General features: G+C 43.9%; 2 protein-coding genes across 2 annotated transcripts; both read left to right on the forward strand.

Moving 5' to 3' along the window:
* The first annotated feature begins 697 nt into the window (after positions 1-697).
* Positions 698-2,461, forward strand: LOC118517591 (D-amino-acid oxidase). The gene is made up of 4 exons (XM_036063871.1): positions 698-965; positions 1,037-1,546; positions 1,629-1,828; positions 2,200-2,461. The coding sequence occupies exons 1-4, from the start codon at positions 775-777 to the stop codon at positions 2,340-2,342; spliced, it is 1,044 nt and encodes a 347-aa protein (XP_035919764.1). The 5' UTR covers positions 698-774; the 3' UTR covers positions 2,343-2,461.
* A 10,832-nt stretch (positions 2,462-13,293) lies between these two features.
* Positions 13,294-15,699, forward strand: LOC118517588. Its single transcript, XM_036063868.1, has 7 exons — positions 13,294-13,883; positions 13,959-14,239; positions 14,339-14,477; positions 14,598-14,780; positions 14,890-14,961; positions 15,279-15,365; positions 15,435-15,699. The coding sequence occupies exons 1-7, from the start codon at positions 13,455-13,457 to the stop codon at positions 15,552-15,554; spliced, it is 1,311 nt and encodes a 436-aa protein (XP_035919761.1). The 5' UTR covers positions 13,294-13,454; the 3' UTR covers positions 15,555-15,699.
* The last annotated feature ends 5,504 nt before the right edge of the window (positions 15,700-21,203 follow it).

The raw sequence follows: 21,203 nt of genomic DNA on the forward strand, positions 1-21,203 counted from the left end.
CCTTCCAATCAACCGGATGCTCCGGGTGCTTTGCCGTCCTTTTGGCAGACGTATCAAAACCGTAGTACTATGCTCAACGTATTATCCTTATCGAAGAGGATTATCATCCCTACAGCATTTTCCGTATTTTCCAGAAGCAATTGAAAGACATTCCCAATGACCTGCTTGAAATTAGCACTGCTGACTGAGGATTGCAGATTACACCTTTGCTTTTCAAGGCAAGAACTCTGCACCAGGACTGCACCATGTGCAGGTTGTGATAGATTCTGCGTTTGTATTTGATTTTCTCAATTAAAAGATGTACAATGCAGAATACTCATAGCACGATTGCGTATTATGTTGCCGGTAGAGTGGACATGTACCGTACTTGAAATGAACTATCAGCTGTTTCTACTATCAATGCTTCTGGGAGGATCTACAAATTTCACACGATCTTCCCGGCATAGCGAATTAATTGTGATAGACCTTGACTGCTACGCGGTACTATTGCCGCGGTGGTAAACATAATCAAAATATTGTCCGATAAGTCTTGCTCACGCGCTTCTACAACACCACTAGTCCTTATCGCAGCAGGAAAGCAGCAAAGTAAGCAGGAAGGAAAGCGGGGTAAACAATCGAGAAGCTCGGCTATGGAAAAATTCACAACACCCTATTGATAACGGTCGTGTGATTGGAGTTAAAATGCTCTTTGCCAGTTACCGCTACGATCAGTACAGTGTGAACGATCGGATCACACGGTTTAATCGCAACGTTCGGCAGAGGTGTACAAGCAACATGAAACAAATTGTGGTGATCGGTGCCGGCGTCAGTGGGCTTAGTGTTGCGGTACAGTTGGCTGAACATTACTACAACCTAGCTAACGTGACTTTAATATCCGAGGACGTTAGTCCCAACACGACAGGTGATGGATCGGCCGGTTTATGGGGTCCATACTACTGTGGGAAGACGCCGGATCATAAGATAGTGTAAGTGGTGTCTGCTGACGAAAATATTCGTTCCAGATTGCGCTAATCATATGCCACCCTTGTGCTTGCAGTAAATGGTCCAGCGAAACGCACCTATTTTTCCATCAACTGTGGAAGAACGGGCTTGGCGGAAAAATCGGTGTGTGCCTGCAACCATGCATGAGGCTAACGACAGACCCCAACGGATATCCGGAGCCGACGTGGAAGGATATAGTGTTCGGTTGCCAAAAAATCAAGGAATCGGAACTGAAGCGGCTTAGCAATGAGCATGGACGATTGTACACGGGCGGATATCACTTTGCCACCTTCACTTGCGAACCAACCGGCTTGTTGCCGTACTTGTTTAATCGGTTCATTGCGGTCGGTGGAAAGTTTGTGGCGTCGAAAGTCCGAAACTTTGATGAAATCATCCGTAATCGACCTGTGGATCTGATTGTGAACTGTAGCGGACTTGGCTCGATGGAGCTGGCTAGCGATAAGGCGGTGCTTCCCATTCGAGGTCAGGTAGCGCGGGTTAGTGCACCGTGGATTTATGAAGTCATTCTGGATGACAGTGACGATGGCAATTACATAATTCCCAAGTAAGAATCGAACCTATCCATCGCAAGCCAACAAACAAAAATCGACCCGAACTAATGGGCATTCCTCGTCTTTCTTCCATAGCTGTGAGACTGTCGTTTTGGGCGGAACACATCAGATGAACGACTTCAATCGCAACGTTGCACGGGACGACAGTCGATTCATTTTCGATGGATGTGAACGAATGCTCCCTAGCCTTCGTAGTGCGAGTGTTACCAACGAGTGGGTCGGTCTACGGCCTGGACGAGACAGCGTGCGCCTTGAGCTGGAACACTATCGATCAGGTGAGCATGTGTTCATCTTAAAATTGTTAACACTTCTGGCTGCTTTTCTGGTGCTGCCACTCGAACAGATTTATTTTCGTGACAATGATCTTGTGTAGCTGAGATTCCGATGTTTAGAAAATAAGATCGCATCGCGCTTTTGCGACGCGTTTAGCACGCGAACAGACAAAAAGAACTACAGCACGTTGTTGCACTGATAAGCAGCACGGTTGCGTGTTTCATTTGTGCAAGCTTGCTGGGGATGTGGTGTGCTTGTGTTGGATTGGACGTGAACGTTTGACTATTTGTCGTAACAACTTATTTACTTACATTGTAGCCTTTACCATTGTTACGATTAATAGATGATTTCTTTCTCTCATTTTGTTTCACAGATAATGAGAAGGGCTCCGTGCCAATTATTCACAACTACGGACATGGCGGATGTGGAGTGACCCTATGCTGGGGATGTGCTAAAGAGGTGGTAGAAATCAGTGGTACTCTCGGGTGGAGTAAACCCAGCACATCTAAACTATAGTGTTTGAGTAATTTAATGCCAAAGTTGTGTGAATTTATTGTTAGTGACAAAAGCTGCATCAACATAAGTGTACATTTCTTACGTATCTAGAAATAAATAACAATGTTGTCAGGATCTAATGCGAATGTTTCCCACGTTTCAGGTCATTGTTGGTGTATAATGCAATGTGGTATATTGTATTGAGTACGTTGATGTTTCGCTCGTTATTGTTCAATGTGCTTCAAGCATCCCAGTCTATTAGCTTCTTGTATGTTTTTGTTCGAAATATTCGAATTGGTCGATAGTATCAGTATTTCACCACACACTGCCATGCTAGCCTCGCAGTGGCAAAAATAAGGGTCAACAGGATCTGCCTATTTGGACAACCCTAAAAAAAACGACTCAGTTGCTACCCTCAGCAGCTATTTACGGAGCGATCTCCGTAACATTATGACAATGCTTAAAGACCAACTATGTGCTTTATGCTGTTGTACAAATAATTTCAAGATTCACCATCGAAGGCTAATGGTCATGTTGCGAAACAGGTTGAGAAGGGATAGGTGTCAACTGTGGTGCGATTCTAGAGCAATCAGCCCTCTCGACGTTTAGGCAGGAGGGACATTGCACATGTTGCTGATAAATTAGAAATTTATGCAAATACGCCACGCTCCGACGAAAGAGACCGTCACCATCTCCTACATCGAGGCACTTGATAGTAAAACTGTGTCGCAAATGTTGACATGCGTAAAAGCGCTTCCTTCTGTGTGTCACATACCTAAACGAAGCTCCGCTCTTGCGACTCCTCCAAAACACATGTTCCGTTTTGCAGTGAGGCCTAAATTGTTCCCTGAGTCATACTACTTTATCGGTTACGATAAGAAATGATCCTGGCTGCGTTGAGATGAAGCTCGCCAGCTCACTGCTTCCACTGACGATGCTTCCCCAGAACCGCACACAGAAGCACCCGGCACCGAGCTCAACATGCTCGTTAGTTAACAGTACGCAACCACATTCATAGGAAAGAGATACCGCAGCATAGATAATATTGTCAGATGAACGCAGTCGAATCCGTTTCCTTCGGATGCTCCGCAGCACTCCTTGCTGGTGGAGCTCGTTACTTTTTGTTCTACCACTGCTGCTTGCTTTTGGTGAAATATGATGATTACGAGAAATGCGTTGTCCGCCAGAAACTCCAGCCGTTGTCGTGCTAGCATTTCCGACGCACTGTGCTCGGCACTCTGAAATGCACACCAATCTCACTGACTTTCGGTGTCATAAGCCATATGTACATTTGCCGGCACGATAAGGAGATATAGCATACCCGCTGGTGCGCCCTCGTGCTGCAAGGGCAAGGGCAGGAAAATAATATCAGAAATTATAACACGAAATTTCCACCAGTTCCGGGGTGGCCCGACGGGGAGCGATGTATGCAATAGCTAATAACTTCCTTCCGTTAGACTCATCGTGTAGCGTTACGCTGCCCGACCTGCCTGGCGGACTCGTAAATGTGTGCCGCGAATGCAAACAGGAACAGGCCCTCCGGGGCCAGTCGGGCAGACTGCTTTTTGGGGCTAGAACACGTTGAACCATCCGTTGTCGCCATCATCATCATCGCCATCGCCGTACCGAAATTAACTGAATTAGGGAGTTCAACCAACGCGTCGTACTCCATTCGTTAGGTCGTTTTGTCCAAACCATGAGCTCGTAGTCGTTTTGCTTGGAGCGAGAAATTCTAGCCCAAAGGAGTAGAACGTGTAACATCTTTCATTGCGGAAGAATGCTTGTTCTCCTTGCGCTTCTAACCTTTGCGAGTCATGTGAGGTAAAGTTGGGCAACATGTGTCGGAAAAGCCCAGCGGACACCGTGTGGGTATTTCGTTACTGTAGCTAACTGTAGCAGGCCAAATCCTTCTTCTCATTCGATAAGTGTTGCCATCCGCTCCTTCAATTCCCAAACGGCTGACCAAAGGCAACTCCTACCAATCTTGGTAACGACAATCAGGGACCGTTATTGTGGAACAGTTTTGTGTTCTAATTAAATTAAAACTCCTACTCCCAGCGTTCAAAACAGGTTATTAGATTAAATTTCCCTAACACCCAGACCAAGCTGGAATTACTGGAACCCGTATCAACCTGTGCCTCTAAGGACAGCTACTCGTGGCATATTGAAACTATGCCATGATTTGGAATTCCTTACATTTTGCGTATTCATGAAGCAAAAGCTGTGTTTAACATCACTAATATTTCAAAAATGAAACAATTATTAATCCCTTTTTATGGTAATGTCTAATTCTTCTGCTTCGTAGTAGATTGCATCTTTTAGACTATTACTGAGTCTCTTCTAAGTCTGTTTTTCCTTTTTTCAAACACAACTCGTCGCTGAAGAGAAGCTTTACGCCATGATTGCGCTAGTGCCCAGCTAGAAAGAAGGCAGTCCATAAATACTTGTGTGCTCAGTGTTCTGATTGTTTCCCTTTCGCTTGGCAGAATGAAATATCGTTTTTGGAACAAATTGTTCTTATTATTTGCACTATCCGCAAACAATTAGTTTATAATTTAAGAAGATTAATGAAGTTTGAACAGCCGGTGAAGAACGCTACAATTAGCAGGACGCTGTTCAAGAGCGTCATTATGCTGCGCTTCTCTAGGCATAAACAAAGTAACTTCCTGGCATAAGAACAGCAACAGAAGCAGCAAGCTTCTGTGAGGCAGGACAAACATTATGTGTTTTATGTTTCTACACGGTGGAATTTCTATATAAACAAGTGGTACGACCGAGCCGTTCCTTCCGAATAAAATATTAAACTAAACTTCATCAAAATTTTGTCCTTGTTGGTGTCTTCAATCCAAAATATTGCATTTGCTTCTGTCTCGTAAAGTGTCAGCATACAGTGGAGAAACTCAATGATGATGAATCGTTTCGCAATTATATCGCACTTCTACATCGGCAAATAATTGTGAAAAAGAAATAGAACTACGTTCACAGTTTAAAGCGCCATATTTAAAGCAGACAATGTGAGCTGATGATGAAAATCGATTGTGCAACATAACTGGAACCAGTTTAGCAAACATGACACGCTTCAGGATGATTTATGGCAACAAGGAACATTCTATGGAATCACCGATAGTGATTTATATCGCTAATGCGTAGACCTGTGTGCTGCAAAGAAAGGGTGTGCCCGCGCCATCAAAATTACAACAAAATGCACCACCACATCGCCTTTACATAGTCAGCCCCTGTGGACTGAAGATAAATCATGATATTTCTCACAGAACCACTGAACTAGGCCGGAAACTTGCTCTTTACTCGAATAGCATTTCACTTCACCACATTGTTTCACCATAGTGCCCTCGTCATGCTTAGTACCCGCATCGATCAATCTCGTCAATTATTCCAATGTATAAATCAAAATTCATTCTTCACCGGTTCCATTCCACTGTCACAACCAGCGAAAAGTGAAGTCGTAAGAAAAGCGATGGATCTTATATCTCGCCACCAGCGCTCTTTGTTCTAAAGCTGCGGCCATTAACAACTGATGGAGAGACAACGATACGATAACCTTTTTCAACCGACTTAAACCTTTTTAACTTTTTTATAATTCATTAGAACAAAGTATCACGAACATGACGCAAAGTTTAAAAAGTCGCAAAATTGCAATCTTAGACTTTCTCTACTTAATTACAATCGAAGAATCTATAGTCGGCGATTAAACAATGACAACGACAAAAGTGTGCATACATGAAGATGATGAAATCAATTCAGTTCATCAAAAATGTGGGTTATTCATTAATTATGGCAATTATGATTAATAAAAATCTTCGGCATGGTAATCACCGCTCTGTTGGCATTTGGCGGACTTGCTATTTAATGCTTAACTGCCATGAGCCACAACATCAAAACCATCATGCACGATTTGGTGAACGGTTTACGCAAACTTGAGGGAAAGCGATGAAGTATTTCTCAGCCCGGGTTTTTGGTCACTGTCACTGCCCCGTCTTACCTTCGTCCGGTTACCGCGGCACCTAAAAGATTGTACTCTGTTGCTGGGGAAATGAAGAGTCATTGTACTGACATTCCTTTGAACAAAGCTCCAGAACAATTCAACCGCAGTACAAAACCCATCGCCTGTCTACAAAGCCCTTGCCATCCCAAAGGAACAACAAACTACACACACGGACGAGAGCGCACATAAGCATCTGCCATTGAGATAAGGCACTTTTCCACCTCCGAGCTTCCGTGACGCTTTTCCGTGCGCTCTGACACATATATGAGCGTGGTGGCCCTGCCCTTCCTTTCTACATCGATGGTTTCTCGCTGCTCGTTACCGCTAATGGCGCTAGCTTCATACGGACGGAACAGGAAAACGGAGCCGCCAGACTGTGCGAAAGGACGATGGCCACGAAGGGAACGGTAAGACGATACAAATCACTGTGAGCGTTTTCCTACGGAGTGAGGAGTCTATGTGGCAAGGCAGAACAAATGTTTTTGGTTTTTCGATGGATAAATTTCATGCGAATTGCATGCAACTCCTGGCTCACGACGTTCTGTGCTAAACTTTCCCTCTCAACACGCATCCGCATTTCAGTGGCAGCATGCGTCTAGCACAACCGAGACGCAGGACCATTGCGAAAGGTTCTTTTTATCCGTAAAACGAAACCATCTCAACCCCCAAGCAAGAGCTTGGATTGCTGTGCCCAGTATCGGAGGAACTGATCTTCTCCGTACTACACTGCACGAAAAGTAACGTTTGTAAAACGGGAACACTCCCGGTGCTGACAAAGCGCTGTGGCGTCTTACCTTCTGCTGCTCGGTCTGTGATGCGATATTCGCATTCATGGAGCAGATAAAAAGAAGAGACAAAAGGAAAATCTTAAATCTCACCAAACAATCCGGCAAAGTGTCCTCAAATTATTGCATTCTGAGATTTCTTTCGCCACCCCCATCCGGAGGCCGGCGTAAAACTCAGCCAATGATGGAAAGCGTGTGCTTTTGGTGCGGCTGTGCCACTTGCGCGATAAAGAAGGTAGACGAGTTCTCGGGAACGAGTCCGTGAACATCGGTAAGCTTAAATTTAAGATTCGCTTAACGTACAAACATGAATACGAAATAGGTTCTCAGTTTCAAGCAGCGGCAAACATGAAGCATTGGCCCGTTCGCACAATCAGTACCGACAAAAGGAGGACACACCGAAAGAACATTCGAAAGGTACAGAACTCTCCCAAGCTGAAGAAAACGAACGGTACCTTATGAATATATGGTTATTTCAATGTTTTATGTTGCATAACATATTTTGCACCGCATCCGACAGATTCGGTCCCTAACGCAAACAAAACTCGCGAGACACGGCCGTTGCCGGAGCACACGTGAGAGCGCTTCATCTACGCTGGACATGCACAGTGCGAAGGTCGCTCGACGGATCCTTTCACCTGAGCTGTAGGTGTGTGGCGAAGGGGTGGGGAAGGTAACTAGGTAACCCTGATCTATCTCTTGTGAGTTCAGTTGCGCAGAAGACCCCCCGAGGGCACCCATGACATCCGCCAACGCTGGGCAGAAAGAATGGAAGCGAATCTCCACTTAAACGTGCGCCACGAATCCTCATCCACAGCCCCGAGGGCGTGAAGCATTATTCCCCATGGAACGCTGGTGTGGTAAGGAGAAACAAGCAATTGTTACTCAACAATAACTTCGTTGAGCACTGGCCACATTCAAATGACAGTTGGTTGCCTTTCTCGTTTGTACTGTTTGTGTTGTTTCTTGTTTTCCACTAATCTATTTTACGCGGTTCGTGACCGTCATCTCTTTCTTAGCGACCAACCAGAGTTCTCGTTCCTGTGATGTTCCCCAAGGAGCAAGCGATGTGATGCCCGATTTGATACACCATCCTGTAGATCCTCGTAGAATAGGTTTACGAATTTTGAAGTACAAGACGGATTCCGGCGCCGTTTGTCGATTGTCTGCTAGAGCATTTTGAACACGAAACCCCGACGGATGTGTGGATCAACAGCGTATTAAAATTTTCCGAGCCTTGTTGCCAACCCGTTCGACAACCCGAACCGACATGTTTCTTAGTGTTATCAATTATGAAAAATGTGAACTTCCGGCGGCAGATTTTAATTAATATCTGATGCAAATCCACCACTTTCTGCGGCATGGCAACACCCGAATCGGACCAACAAACACCCGATGGTGAATGTGCTGAGAATTGCAAACATACGCAACATTTCAAAGTGTCTTTCCTTGCACACTCCTTCAAGGATGCCTGCCTCCTTTACGCTCTGCCAATTGCGTGGTTTTCCATGTGTTCCAACGTTGTGCTCGTACCAATCGTGGATGTTGACTTTGTCGAACAAATACCACGCTTTGCTACGCGACGGCACGGCGTTTATATTTAGGCGTACCGCAGGGAGTCATCAGCATGGTAGAAGATTGGAGCCGTCTGTTGTTTTTTTTTTTCTTTAATCAATTTAGCCGCTACCAGCCAAAATCAACATCCAATCCAACAAGTTAAACCGAAATTTCTGCCTGATTGGAAGCAACAACCCCCAAGACGTCCCGAGAAGTTTGAAGAAACATGCCATCAGGTACTCCTGCCCCGTTGGTGCCCTCGGTCGCTTTATGACCTTGGTTAATTTTCGACCTATACCAATAAGCACTCGTTTTGCCGTCCGCATTCTACCGGACCGGCGTCTTTATACAACAGAAATGATGAGAGATATCACGTAGTACAGGCTGTATCGAGCAAATGTTCGCAACTGCTAGAATATAATCGCTCGCCCTTGTTCGAGCTTGCGTTGGCTTCTGGCCGACTTTCTAAAACGGTTGGCCTCCGATAGACCTCGTGCACTTTGTTTTCCACTTTCACTGCGGGAGCATGCGCTCTGGAATTATTTCACATTCAACAAAAACATGTTGCAGTTATAACCGTGCCCCAGTCATTCATTGATCAATGTACTCCACGCTCAACAGCATGCTCAGGAGGTACACACAAAGCGACGAAAAATAGAGTCTACCGTAACTCTTATGCAGTTTTAATTTACTACAACATCAGTCGAATGTCTATCGGTCACACATCGAAAGGACTGTAACAATCACTTTAACGTTCCGAAACATTTTAAACTGCCCAAGGACCTTTAACACTCCAAACATACAAGGTAAATGACAGTTTTATAGTGCGTACAGTTTCAAAACCGCGACAAAAGCAACATAAAGTTATGTTTTTAATACCATCATGCTGGTCCTTTCACCCATACGTGGAGAGCACGAGAAGGCGTGTCGTAACTGTTGGAAATAAAACCAAAATCACCCTCCAGAAATAAACCTCAAAGTATGGCCCGGGCTTTGTGAAACTCGACGGCCCATTTTCTAACCCATCCCCTTTGCAGTTCCACTTTACTCCCGGACGTCCGAAAAGTTGAGTTAAAATTAAACGCCAACGAGTCCCCCGTACGACAAACGATCCCGTATGTTCACCCACAAGTATCCCAAAGTGGTCATAGTTCTACTTCGTTTTTAACCCAATTCCGCTTGCCAACGATACCGGTACCAAACGTTCAAACAAAATCCTCAAAATAATACGGGACACCACAGCCGAGGGCTACTGGATTCTCTATTTTCCAACCCCACTATCTTCAATCGACACGTTCACGACACATACGCTGCTCCTCTTCGGTTACGTCGACACAGTTATGAAAAAGTGACCGATTCGATTTGTTTTTCTTTCGCCACCTGCTTCTTCATTGTCCCTCAAAACCGTTCCATCAAACATAAAATCATCCAACCGCTTCCCAAAAATAAAACACAGCGCTGCATCCACTGCTGAACAACGCTTTGCCATGCCATTGCGTACATGCCATGCTGTACGGTTTAGGGAACAAAATATGAATAAAACAATGTGGTAATAGCAGCTAAGGGAAATGTAATAAAAAATATGTGAAACACATTCTCGGCACATGCCACACATCCCTGGCTACCCATTTTCCTATCATAACTGGCTTTTCCTGGGTAAATGTGCTTGTGGAGACAAAAGCGCCTTGCCGGAATGAATGAAACAGATCGTTTCGACACGTCATTTCTTCGAATGAGCTCAGGCCGATATTAACTTCAGGCCGGAGATAAGATTTACTCATAGCCTTTGTTCACTGAGCGTCTTAGCTCGTGCTCAAATTAAGGCTTTGGGATCGGTTGTTGCGGTTGTTCAATTGTGATGGAGTATCGGTCTGAATTGAGCCATAGCATAAACGGTTGATGTATTGATTTTGCAATTTTTCGAACGTGCTCGATACTGGACATATTATACCGTTTTGGTTAACATCTGCAAAGATCATCTCGGCGCCGATTCAACCATACCCTCAACCAAAGCTTATTATTGTGTACTAAACGAAGGAAAGCTCGAAACTTGTCTAAATGAATAAAGCAACGATTTTATTTCATGTCGTTCTGTTTTTTTTTGTCGTTAATCATCGTTATTTCATAAGTTACGTTATTTCTGCTTGCTATCTGAAAACTCATTTCCGATGTGTTTGATGGTGCATCAGCAAGAACAAAAGCAGGACATTGCCACCATAAAACCGCTCGTCAAATCATCGTTCAAAGAAAAACTCATTTTCTTGAACCTACTCACCTCACGGTCATTCACTAGCAATGATTTTCGCTTCCTTGGGCACGACTATCTTTTTTGTACCACACCCACACCTCTCTCTCTCTCTCTCTCTCTCTCTCTCTATCTCTCTCTCTCTTTCTCACACACACACACACACACACATACACACACACCGTTAGTTGAGTGAAAAATGAGCCACTGCCAGATCTTGACACATTGATTAGCTTTTCCTTTGACTGGAAAACTGACGAATTACGACTGATTACAGCTTACTGCTCGCCCATGTTTATGGTAGTGGGCGTCATGCCGTGTCCACCTCGGCACAGAACGCAATCCTTCATCGAGGTACGCTAGAAATTGCCTTAAGGATTATCTATGTGTCGCTTCTCTATCTGTTTGGTTTCCAAAAGTTTCTTGCCACCTACCAATTTTGCCATACAAAGGCCTCAGATTATAAAGATTCTCAAATGTCTAGGAACTTATACATTGAGACTGTGCGGAAAATTAAATGCAGAAATTATTTGATCACAACCCTTTTGAAAGCAACACCACCGGAAGCTTTTGAAATCTTCAAGCGAAATGATGCTGTTGGTTGGCAGCTTCGAGCATGGTAGTAGTTTAATTTACGATAGGAGAAAATTAAAACAATCCTCCCGAACAACCTTTACCAGCACAAAGGCACTTCAATTCAGCATATGAATCTGAAGGCACCTCAGGTGAATCCTAGCCCTTATCTTTTACCTCGGAAGGGTTCTCACAAACCCCCAGCTGGGATTGACCGCATGTTGCCATCTGTGATAGCCGTTACACTATGCCCCACACTAGCCCCATTGACCTTTGGTGTAGTTCCCTGGGGGGGAGCATCTGGAGTGGGTCATATTTTGCTCAAAATAAACGCTTGTCACGTAAAACATTTATTTTATTCCGCTTATCTCTTTATCGGAAAACTTTACGTTCGTCATTATACCGTTCCACTCGGTCTTCTCGACCTAGGAAAAATGCCAAATGGAAATTGAAGCCATGCCCTCCACCGAGTCGTGCCGAGCACTTCTCTTTCGCTCACAGGATGTGAAAGTTGACAGCAATGTTGCACCGATTGTTCTCCTCTGTCCTATCAGGCCGGTTTTCATTTGGAGCTTCATCTAACGTGTCTGGCTGACAGAAATCCCACGAAAACGTACAGCGCGGAGCACAGAAGACTAATTTCCCAGCCACCCAGACACAACTTCCTGGACATCCGGTTAAGTTGCCGTTTTTAAATGATTTAACGTCATTACGCTGCCCGGCTGTGGATAACATTTTCTTTTTGTTGCAATTTAAATAAATTATCACCCCTCAGTACTGTGGCTCCGTTGGCAAGTGGCCGATGTCACAATGCAGCATGACCGAGTACTGTCGCCCATGGTTGCGTACAGTAGCAATGTTAAAAGTTTCCATCACTGTCACTGATCTTCTACAGTCGGTGTGCCGATTCCCCTGGACTTCAGTCAAGTGAATCTGTAGCAACAGCAAATTAGTGAAGTTTCTGTTTTATTTAACTGCTTGCCTGCGCTCTTCGCACCAGGACTCGAGCCAGTGCAGCATGATACGGTCCGAAGTGCTCAAGTCACAGAGCGTTTACTTCGCTCGCAATCGTTTGAAAACGTGCCCTTGGTGACGAGGCGTTTTGCGATAGTTTATTTGCTGAATAAATACCATTCTTTATTCAATTGCCTGCATAAGTCCAAGATCATGTCCTTTTGCAGTCAATGCTGCTGCACTCAAAATTCTTTTGCATCCAGTAAATATTCATAAGCTTGATAACTGCTTGCTTATCGCGAGCCTTTTTCAACCAAACACCGTAAGTGCTGTTCACTTTGTTCAGGACTTCGTCAGTACAGCAGAAGACAAATCGTAAACGAGCAGTTGAATAGGGAAGTATAGTCGTTCGGTTGATGGTTTTATTAGTTTATATAACATGTTTCATGAAATTATCAAACTCGAACTTTTACTCAAGCAGAACTCCTTTCTGGATAATATCGATTTCATCAACTCGCCCTGGATCGCGCTCCAAACAGAGAGGACGTTGCTCTAGGCAAAAGCTATCATAGGAATGGTTTTACCACCTGCAACACTTCACTGGCACTAGCGCTGCCACTTGGTGGGATCTCAATTTGATAGGTCCACCATAACCAACATACAAATATTATGACGCTCTGTAAACACGCGCAGTGTTGTGTTTATCTTTTCACGCCTCACAATGCAAACGTTCCGAGCCGTCTCCTGCAAACTGCGGACTTGCCCATATTTCTAGATGTGTATCGTTGTTTCAAACCATGCGTCAGTCACAAGTTAGAAGTTGATGCGAATCATTCAAAATTGTGTAAAGTTTTATTTCGTTCAGCCGTGAATCGTTCATCGTACCCGTAACATTACTCCAGCATTGAATTATTTTACCAGCCACCATGCGCCTCCATCAGTTGGAATTGGTTTAGTGCTTGCACGACGTTACCAAACACAACTACTATTACAAGACACATAACAAATTTCCCGAAATGTCACCTCTGCTAAAATATTGGTTTAATATCGGGAGTTTCTTCGAAACAATGCAACCCAACATTCGCGTGCTTAAGCTGTTGGGTTTGTTTCCGTTCACCGTTTCCCGAGCCACCCGGGGCGATTCCAGCGGCTCCAGTTCACACACCACCAGCAGTGAATGTAATCGTTTCAAGACGCTCAAATCGGAAGTTAAATTTATGGATGTGGTCATTTTCACACTATGGCAAACGTTTTTTCTACAAATGCTTTACGCTTCATGGCCCAAGGTGTTTTCCGAAATGCCTGTCTCTCGCATCATGGCCTTGGTTACCGTGCTGCTGTACTTTGTTGGTGGCGTAAATTGCTCCGTTTCTGCCACGTTGGTACTGATACTTCGAAAGAAATTCATCCGCATGGTACAGTTGGTGGAAGAAGCAGATCACTTGGTAATTATTGTAGTCATCATGCTTAGCAGGTGAACACCTCAACATACCCCTAAACGATTGTTTTGATTATTTCAGTTTTACCGATTCTGTGCAGAAATCCAACACGCCAAAATTCACCTAGTCTCTGTCGCACTTCTTTGTGGGTCGTTCTTCTGTCATGGTTTACTGTTCGCTAACGATGTTGTTGTCGGATATCTTTTGCGAAATACTACTCGTATTGCACATGATATGCCATTGCAGACTGCGTTCTCATACTACTACATTGTACGAACCATACACATAACTTGTGTGATAGCTTTCATCGGTGGGTTGTATGGTTTTCGAGAGCGTCTGTTAACCCTCAACAAACAGCTGCGGTATGTTTGCACTAGAATACGAAGATTTTTGTTCAATATTTCTTTCGGATGGGGCGAGTAAATCATCACTAACACATCAAACGCACCTCTGCTCGCTAGCTTCCATCTTCTGGAGATGCCCTCTACCGACCGGATGGCCTCGTTCGGTGACATGATGCATCGGGTACAAGGATTCATAGTGATCTACGGCAATTTGTGCGATGCCATTCGATTGTTTAGCACAATTTTCGTGTGGCAGGTAATGTTAGCACAAATAATTCTCGAGTAGAAAATAATTCGAGCAGAAATTTTGTCTACATGTTCTCGTAAGTTGAATTCGTATGTTTAATTAATAGACTTTTTTTCCTTTGCTCTGAAGCCACTGTTCTTTTGTGCATCGTTAATAGTAGCAGCAGTGTTTGCCACACTCTCCATCGGACACATTTTGACAAACTCAGCCCCGGTAGTGCTGGCCATGGCCATGATTTACACGACAATCACCGTGCTGTACACCTCGATTTTTGTACTTCTCGTTAAACTCGGAAACGATATGAAAAAAGAGGTAATTGTACTGCATTCCTCTAATCACGTACTGCTGAAAGCCAGTCAGCGGAACAACGTAAGCTGTTGGGTATGTGTACGCTTCCTTTTATTACTTATTTAACCTACAGGGGAAGCAAACGGCCATCCTCGTCCATAAGGCAATAAATCAATCATCTAAGACACCGGCTCTGGTAGAACGGGTATGTAGCAGGAGACTGACGATCGCATCGGTGCGCTACAAGTCGCTACTTTTCGTTCATCTATATGACTTTCAGTAGCGCTCCATCGCGTGCCGTACCATAATCTGCCTGATAATCCGCTTATTTCTTTTATTTTTAGAGATGTGGTCACATCTCTAATGCCACACCGATTGAGTAGGGCTTTCTCAACTCATGACGAGAAGGATAAAAGCTCTTTTCCTATTTCAACAACTTGCAGTGCCGCAATTTTGTCCCTCTCGTCAATCTATGTAACACTTTTTTTCTTATTTTGCACTTTCATTGGCTTCCATAACTAGCTCGTCCTTTTTTCTCATCATCTCCAACATCAGAAGCCCGTTGTGTCATGCGGTTTGTTTTGTTTCGACTGGACTTTAGCACTTTCGGTAACTCAAATTTAGCGTTGGTAGCCAGCAGAATTTTCCCAATAGCCTGTTTCCATTTTTTATTTGCAGATCATTTCCGCCATCGCCACGTACAGCGTCATATTGATTCAGTTTGAGCTGGGTGTGCCAAGATTTTTCATCAGTGGCATCCTCCAACATCAAACAGAAATCTTGGCTGATGATCCGTGAGCTAAGCTAGGAAAAAGCACACGCACATAAATCGATTATCAAGTGGCCATTTTGAGGACAGGAATATTACAGTTCACCAAATCCCACTTAAACGGAAAGTTGTGTTTCATTCTTATACAAACTAACCGATGAAATAAATGCTGGTCCTTGCATGTTCACTACTTTCTTACACACTAGCAAACTCCGACACATCGATCCTATAAAAGAGGAACGTGACAGCGACTCGGCATGACCGAACCACGTAACCTTCGCTGAAAAGTGCATCACAACTACATCACACCTAATTACATCGTCATCGACACTATATATCATTAGCTAAGACATGCTGCCTTTCGCACAATCTTGCCTAGGCGGTAACCAAACGTGCTGATTCACGTCCTTTTCCCTCCACACTCCGTATCCCCTTCCGCCGTCTTCAACTCATCGCACGAAACTTTCCTAGATTTCGTGCTTTCCTGGTCCACGAATCCGCTGGTTTCATATTCATCGCGCGTGCACGAGCAAACTGCAGGCGAAATCATTCTGACACTGACCTGCCTTTTCGCGGTCACCGTTCTGTTATCGAGCATGGAAAACACGATTCCTTGCTCCGGCAGCATCAGCATCTTGATGAAGGATAAGCGGCATGAAACCCGTAGGAATGTTTTTCACTTCCACTCATTATAACTCATAAAGTGCCAAGTGTGCTGAATGTGTGCGTGCCCTGCTCGCCAACCTGACCGCTGCACTCACCGCAGCCTGCAACATGGCGAATGTTGCCGGAAACACGCTGTAAAACTTTTGCTTCCGAACGTACTTCCTGGTGCTGTTTAGAAATTGGCCAAATTCCTCGTTCAAACACAAGATCTGCACGATCTTCATCACTTCATGAAATGGTACAAACATACAGCAGGACAACTTGCGGACACAACTCACGTGCGCCAATACAAAATGCTGCCTTGCGAAGGAGAGCGGTCTTGTGCCCGAACACCCCATGCTCGAAAGTAGACGACGTCACGCACCGTTCCGATGCACCTTGCAGCAGGCGATAACCGCATTCCGCAAAACAACTTTTCATCCTTTAATGCGATGGAAACGAAAATAGGGTACCGAGTGCACACAACATAAATTTCTCCATAACCGAACACACTTACCCCATCTTCCTGGGAACCTCTGGCATCCCCTGCGCTCGACGAACGAATTGCATCGGTGCATATTAAATTTCGCAAGTTTCCACCCTTTGTACCTATCTCACGTGTGTATGTGGCACTAGGCTAGCGCTGCACACATCGAAAGCTGGAACAAAACAGTACAGCTCCTGCAGTCGAAAACTCCGTAATGGGGTGAACCGCTTTTCTGCGCTTCGCCGACATGGCTGTTTAATCGGATATGGCAGAAGCAAATTACACTTCGTGGAGCAACTTCTACGACCGCTGGAACTTGATAATTCAAAACACTCCATCAACACCATCGCAAGGCTTATAACGACAGTTTGGAACCAATGTTACACACCTCACAATGGGCGCCACACACGTTGTACTGATACCAAACAGTGATTACGATGAAACTTCACGGCAAATATCAAAGCATCAAGCAAGAAGGGATCACCAATGGTCAATGCGACCAAATATTTAAATCACAGCAGATGGAGCATTCGGGCTTTTCATCTCATAAAACTTCATACAGCTCCATCTTGATTGATTAAATTAATTATTTTATGACACTCTGAATGGAGTTCATTATTTCGCTTATTTCGTCGCATCCCAAACGAACGGCGAATAAAGGATTTCCTATAAACAATGGAATTGGTTTCAAATAGATGAACAATAGCTGTCACTCACGGTGCGTCCGTAGCGATGTCAAACGAAAAATTGATAAATAACCAGATCTTTTGGTGAACCTTTATCATCAAAAAGGGATATGTAATCCCGCTCTGTTAGGTGGCGTTTACAGGACGTTTAAGGCGGAGTGTGAATGGTATTTCTAATATTTTCTAGCCATTAACCTCAGTATTCATCAAAGAAAGCTGCTGCTCCTCCTGCTTCTCTGAACCTGGGAAGGAGCGCAAAACTTCACAATATCGAACAAGATTATCCTTCGACCATGTTCGATGTTCGGCACGACGGGGGCAGTCCAATGCCGTTGGGAGTGAAACTTTTCCTCATTGCTGGAATACCAAGCCTTCCGAGATAATGCATTGAAGGCAATTAGTAGAACGTTTACGAACAATTCCAGTTAGGCTAATGAAAAACAAAAGCATCAAGCACTTGACCAGAGCCCTTCTCGGGACGTAAACCGATGGTCACCCATTACCCTACGTCTACTACTGATACAGTTCGTATGATTTTCCTACTCAGAGCAGGCGAAACATGATTTCTTACACCATAAACTTTCGTCAAGGTTCCGCACTCTGATAAACTTTCCTCTCCATCACCTTTTGACCAGCCGCCGAGGCGAAGACCAGTTTTGTTGTAAGCTTCGCCACCTTCAGCGCCATTACATGCTTGCTATGTTGGCTAGTTTTGCCAACCTTGTGGAAATATGTTTCAAGCGAAAATTGCTCTGCAAAAAACATCGGTTCGATTAATTTGTTTATTCCATTAGCTTTCGGGCGTCATAGTGGCTGTAATTAGCTTTCGTTGAAATCGACAGAGAGTTTCCCCATTTCATTGATTCATATATTTCATAAACTATTGATGAAATCATCTTAGCGGTGTAACTGGCCACCGTACAAAACAACATGTCAAAGAGGTCATTTAAAAGATAAATAAATCCGCAACACGTAATATTCAAGACCGATATTGTTTATGAACATTTGCAAAAGTTTGAAAAAGGTTTGATTTATCAGCTAAAATCTCAGACCAACGTAAATGGCACAAATATTCCTACTATAATTATCCAATGCAACCCAACACCGAAATATGATTATAATGTACTATTGGCAATACGTTTACCTAACTCATTAACTTATAAAGTGATATGGCTACGCTTATGCTTACTACGCTGATACGCTTACGATTTGTTATGTTCTAACTTGATTAAGCTGTACAACATCGGTTCGCTTATGCGTAACGCATGATGTAATAGCTACAACAAACCATGTGGAGACCAACCTTTACCAGATTCAACAGTAATTGAGGCCATTAGTAATATAACTAAACTGTGTGGCCCCATGCTGCCTGGCTAGCGTTTGCGAATTAGTTAGGGCAGGGCTAGCATATGCTTCTATTTGTCGATACAAGCTGAACACTGATGATGACGGAGCTTCAATCGCACATGCTCTTCATGGCTCTGTTTTATCAAAAATTATGAGCTTTACCTACCTAAACCACCAATGTGGCTAGCTACAGCGTATATCTGTAATTGAACAAACGATTGCCACATTTCCAGGTACTGACAAAGATGACACTAATTAGCGTCCGAGTTAGTAAATTTTCAAATTCCCAAATCGAAATGAGGTTGTGTTGTGTTGGATTAAATAAATTAACGATTACTGGAATCACCAGTTTGCGATGCCAACGATTTTCATCTGTTTAGTTGGGTATCTGAAGTTGAGTTGGACAGCGAATGTTAACTAACAGTTGGCAGTTGCTCAGATAAAGCTGTCAGGTATTTGGTTGGGCTGAGATACGGACCAAAGAACGCTGTAGTCATTAGAGTATGTATTACAAATGTTTTTTTTTAATACTTATAAAACCCAGTTATAAGATTTATGAAAGCACATCAGTGTTCGTGCATGTACATTCGTATCATTTCTACAACAACTTGCACGCTCTTATCATAGTTCCTGTTTTTAATTTGTCCTGCCATTTGTTTCACCCTTCTATTCCGCTTAATAAACTGATCAACTCTTAGTTGATGACCCGTTCATTATGGCAATACAAACAATAGCATGTTTTGCATAGGCACAATCGAAACGCTTCGAAAAGGTTTGGTTGTGGGAAAGGCGGTGTGCAATCATACTTATTAACACAAATAGAATCACCTTGCTGACTCCCGTCAGAACGCAACTGCATGGCCAGTCCGGTGAGTTGTACATCGTAAACTTCATCCATAACCAAGGACACTGTGGATGATGAACACATTATTGAGGGCACCCAAACACCACATTGAACCGATTGGAAAGGACGATAGAACGGAAATCATTTAATTGAATCAAATCAACTATACGTTTCGATCGTCTTCCCAGTCCCAGGGCTTCTGAGCTTCGATCATGGCTGATTACTCCACATCAGCATCAGACATCGAAACTTTTCAGCCGCCCCTATATCAGCACCTGACCCAACAGACTGCTTTGGACATGTGCCAACGAACTGGTGATGGCAACACAATTAGAATACTTGCCAGCATCGCTCTGGTCAACGAATCGAGTCCGGCGAGTTAAACAAACCTTCATCGACATGCTGGGAAGCTAAAGTCGTTATAGAGCAAAATAGGCTAAGCAGTTTAGCAATGTTGCCGTTTTCAATACGATCGAATCGAGTGAGCCGCCCTGCTAGGCGGAAGGATTAATAGGATTTTGCACACTTTCCCACTTCGTTTGGTATGCTAATGCTGCGGAACACTTGCCGTACATCTTACCTTCAAGTTTCATGCGGTGAGCCGAAGCGTGTACAAAATAAACATGACCTACGATTCAAGGATATTTCTTGCAACTTAAGCTTTCTAACTCTCCGGCCGCACTCTCAAGAAATTAGTAAAGTTTCCCAGATCAAAATTACCCCAACCTGAATCTCACAACCTGTTTGAGGCTCATTGACTTGCAAACTGCACGTTCTTTGTACACTGAAAAGCTTTCTTGAAAACAGTTTTCTATCAGTAGGAGAATTTAAGGGGCCAACTCAATAGCCGTACATTTCCCAAATCCCAACGGCCGTTCGGTTCGTTCAATCACACGCATCTAATAAATGAAAAAAGAAAACAGTTTGTTAGCCGGAGGTGCATTAACAGCAACTACCTTGGAACCTCCCCAACCCGAACTCCACGATCGCGTCTCGAAAAACGAGGATTTCGATAGAAGTCAAACTTTGAACCCGTATAAATACCGCATGAAGACACGAGGACAGATAATTTGGGGTTTCATCGTTCTTCGTCAGGAGTTTTTCCTACGTGTTCCTAGGCACGTAGCATCGCCCATGGCTACGTTAAAGCTAAAGCATGTAGATCTACCGACCGTGACGCTCAAAAATAACAGGCAAAGCACAGCAAACATATGATGTTGCAGAAGTTTGAATATTAAGCAGAGAAAAAACATCAAATTAATTCAATTTGGCACGTTGGAAGTTTTCAATTAAATTCATTTACCCGTTGGGGTCCGCAGCACCGCAAACTAGGGGCAAGTTGTGAATGGGCAAAAGGAAGTCGATCGGAAGGAAGATCATGCAACATGTGTTTGCTTTCTGCCTAAGAAGTTTCAAACATTGGATTGTGCTGCCACAGCTTTCGAAGCACATGCAATCTGTTTGTCTTGCTTCGAGCCAGGATAATAAAGCATCCATTTTATTCATCGCAGTTGCAAAATCGCTAGTGCTAGTGCCTCGGTGCCATCTGCTGCATTTTTCATATCCACATCCTCAACAAACACATTCTCTGGAGTGGATGTATTTCACTGGGCAAACAAACCGCCTTGCGTGTGCGTCTTGGTTGGTGGTGACTACCGGACGAAATTTG

This window comes from Anopheles stephensi, chromosome 2, assembly GCF_013141755.1.
Source record: "Anopheles stephensi strain Indian chromosome 2, UCI_ANSTEP_V1.0, whole genome shotgun sequence".
Lineage (NCBI taxonomy): Eukaryota > Metazoa > Arthropoda > Insecta > Diptera > Culicidae > Anopheles > Anopheles stephensi.

Coding starts and splice junctions, on each gene's coding strand:
- LOC118517588 (XM_036063868.1), top strand. CDS start 13,455: ATGTCACCTCTGCTAAAATATTGGTTTAATATCGGGAGTTTCTTCGAA. Junction 13,884..13,958: donor TGGAAGAAGCAGATCACTTG/GTAATTATTGTA, acceptor TGATTATTTCAG/TTTTACCGATTCTGTGCAGA. Junction 14,240..14,338: donor ACCCTCAACAAACAGCTGCG/GTATGTTTGCAC, acceptor TCTGCTCGCTAG/CTTCCATCTTCTGGAGATGC.
- LOC118517591 (XM_036063871.1), top strand. CDS start 775: ATGAAACAAATTGTGGTGATCGGTGCCGGCGTCAGTGGGCTTAGTGTT. Junction 966..1,036: donor ACGCCGGATCATAAGATAGT/GTAAGTGGTGTC, acceptor TTGTGCTTGCAG/TAAATGGTCCAGCGAAACGC. Junction 1,547..1,628: donor GGCAATTACATAATTCCCAA/GTAAGAATCGAA, acceptor TTTCTTCCATAG/CTGTGAGACTGTCGTTTTGG.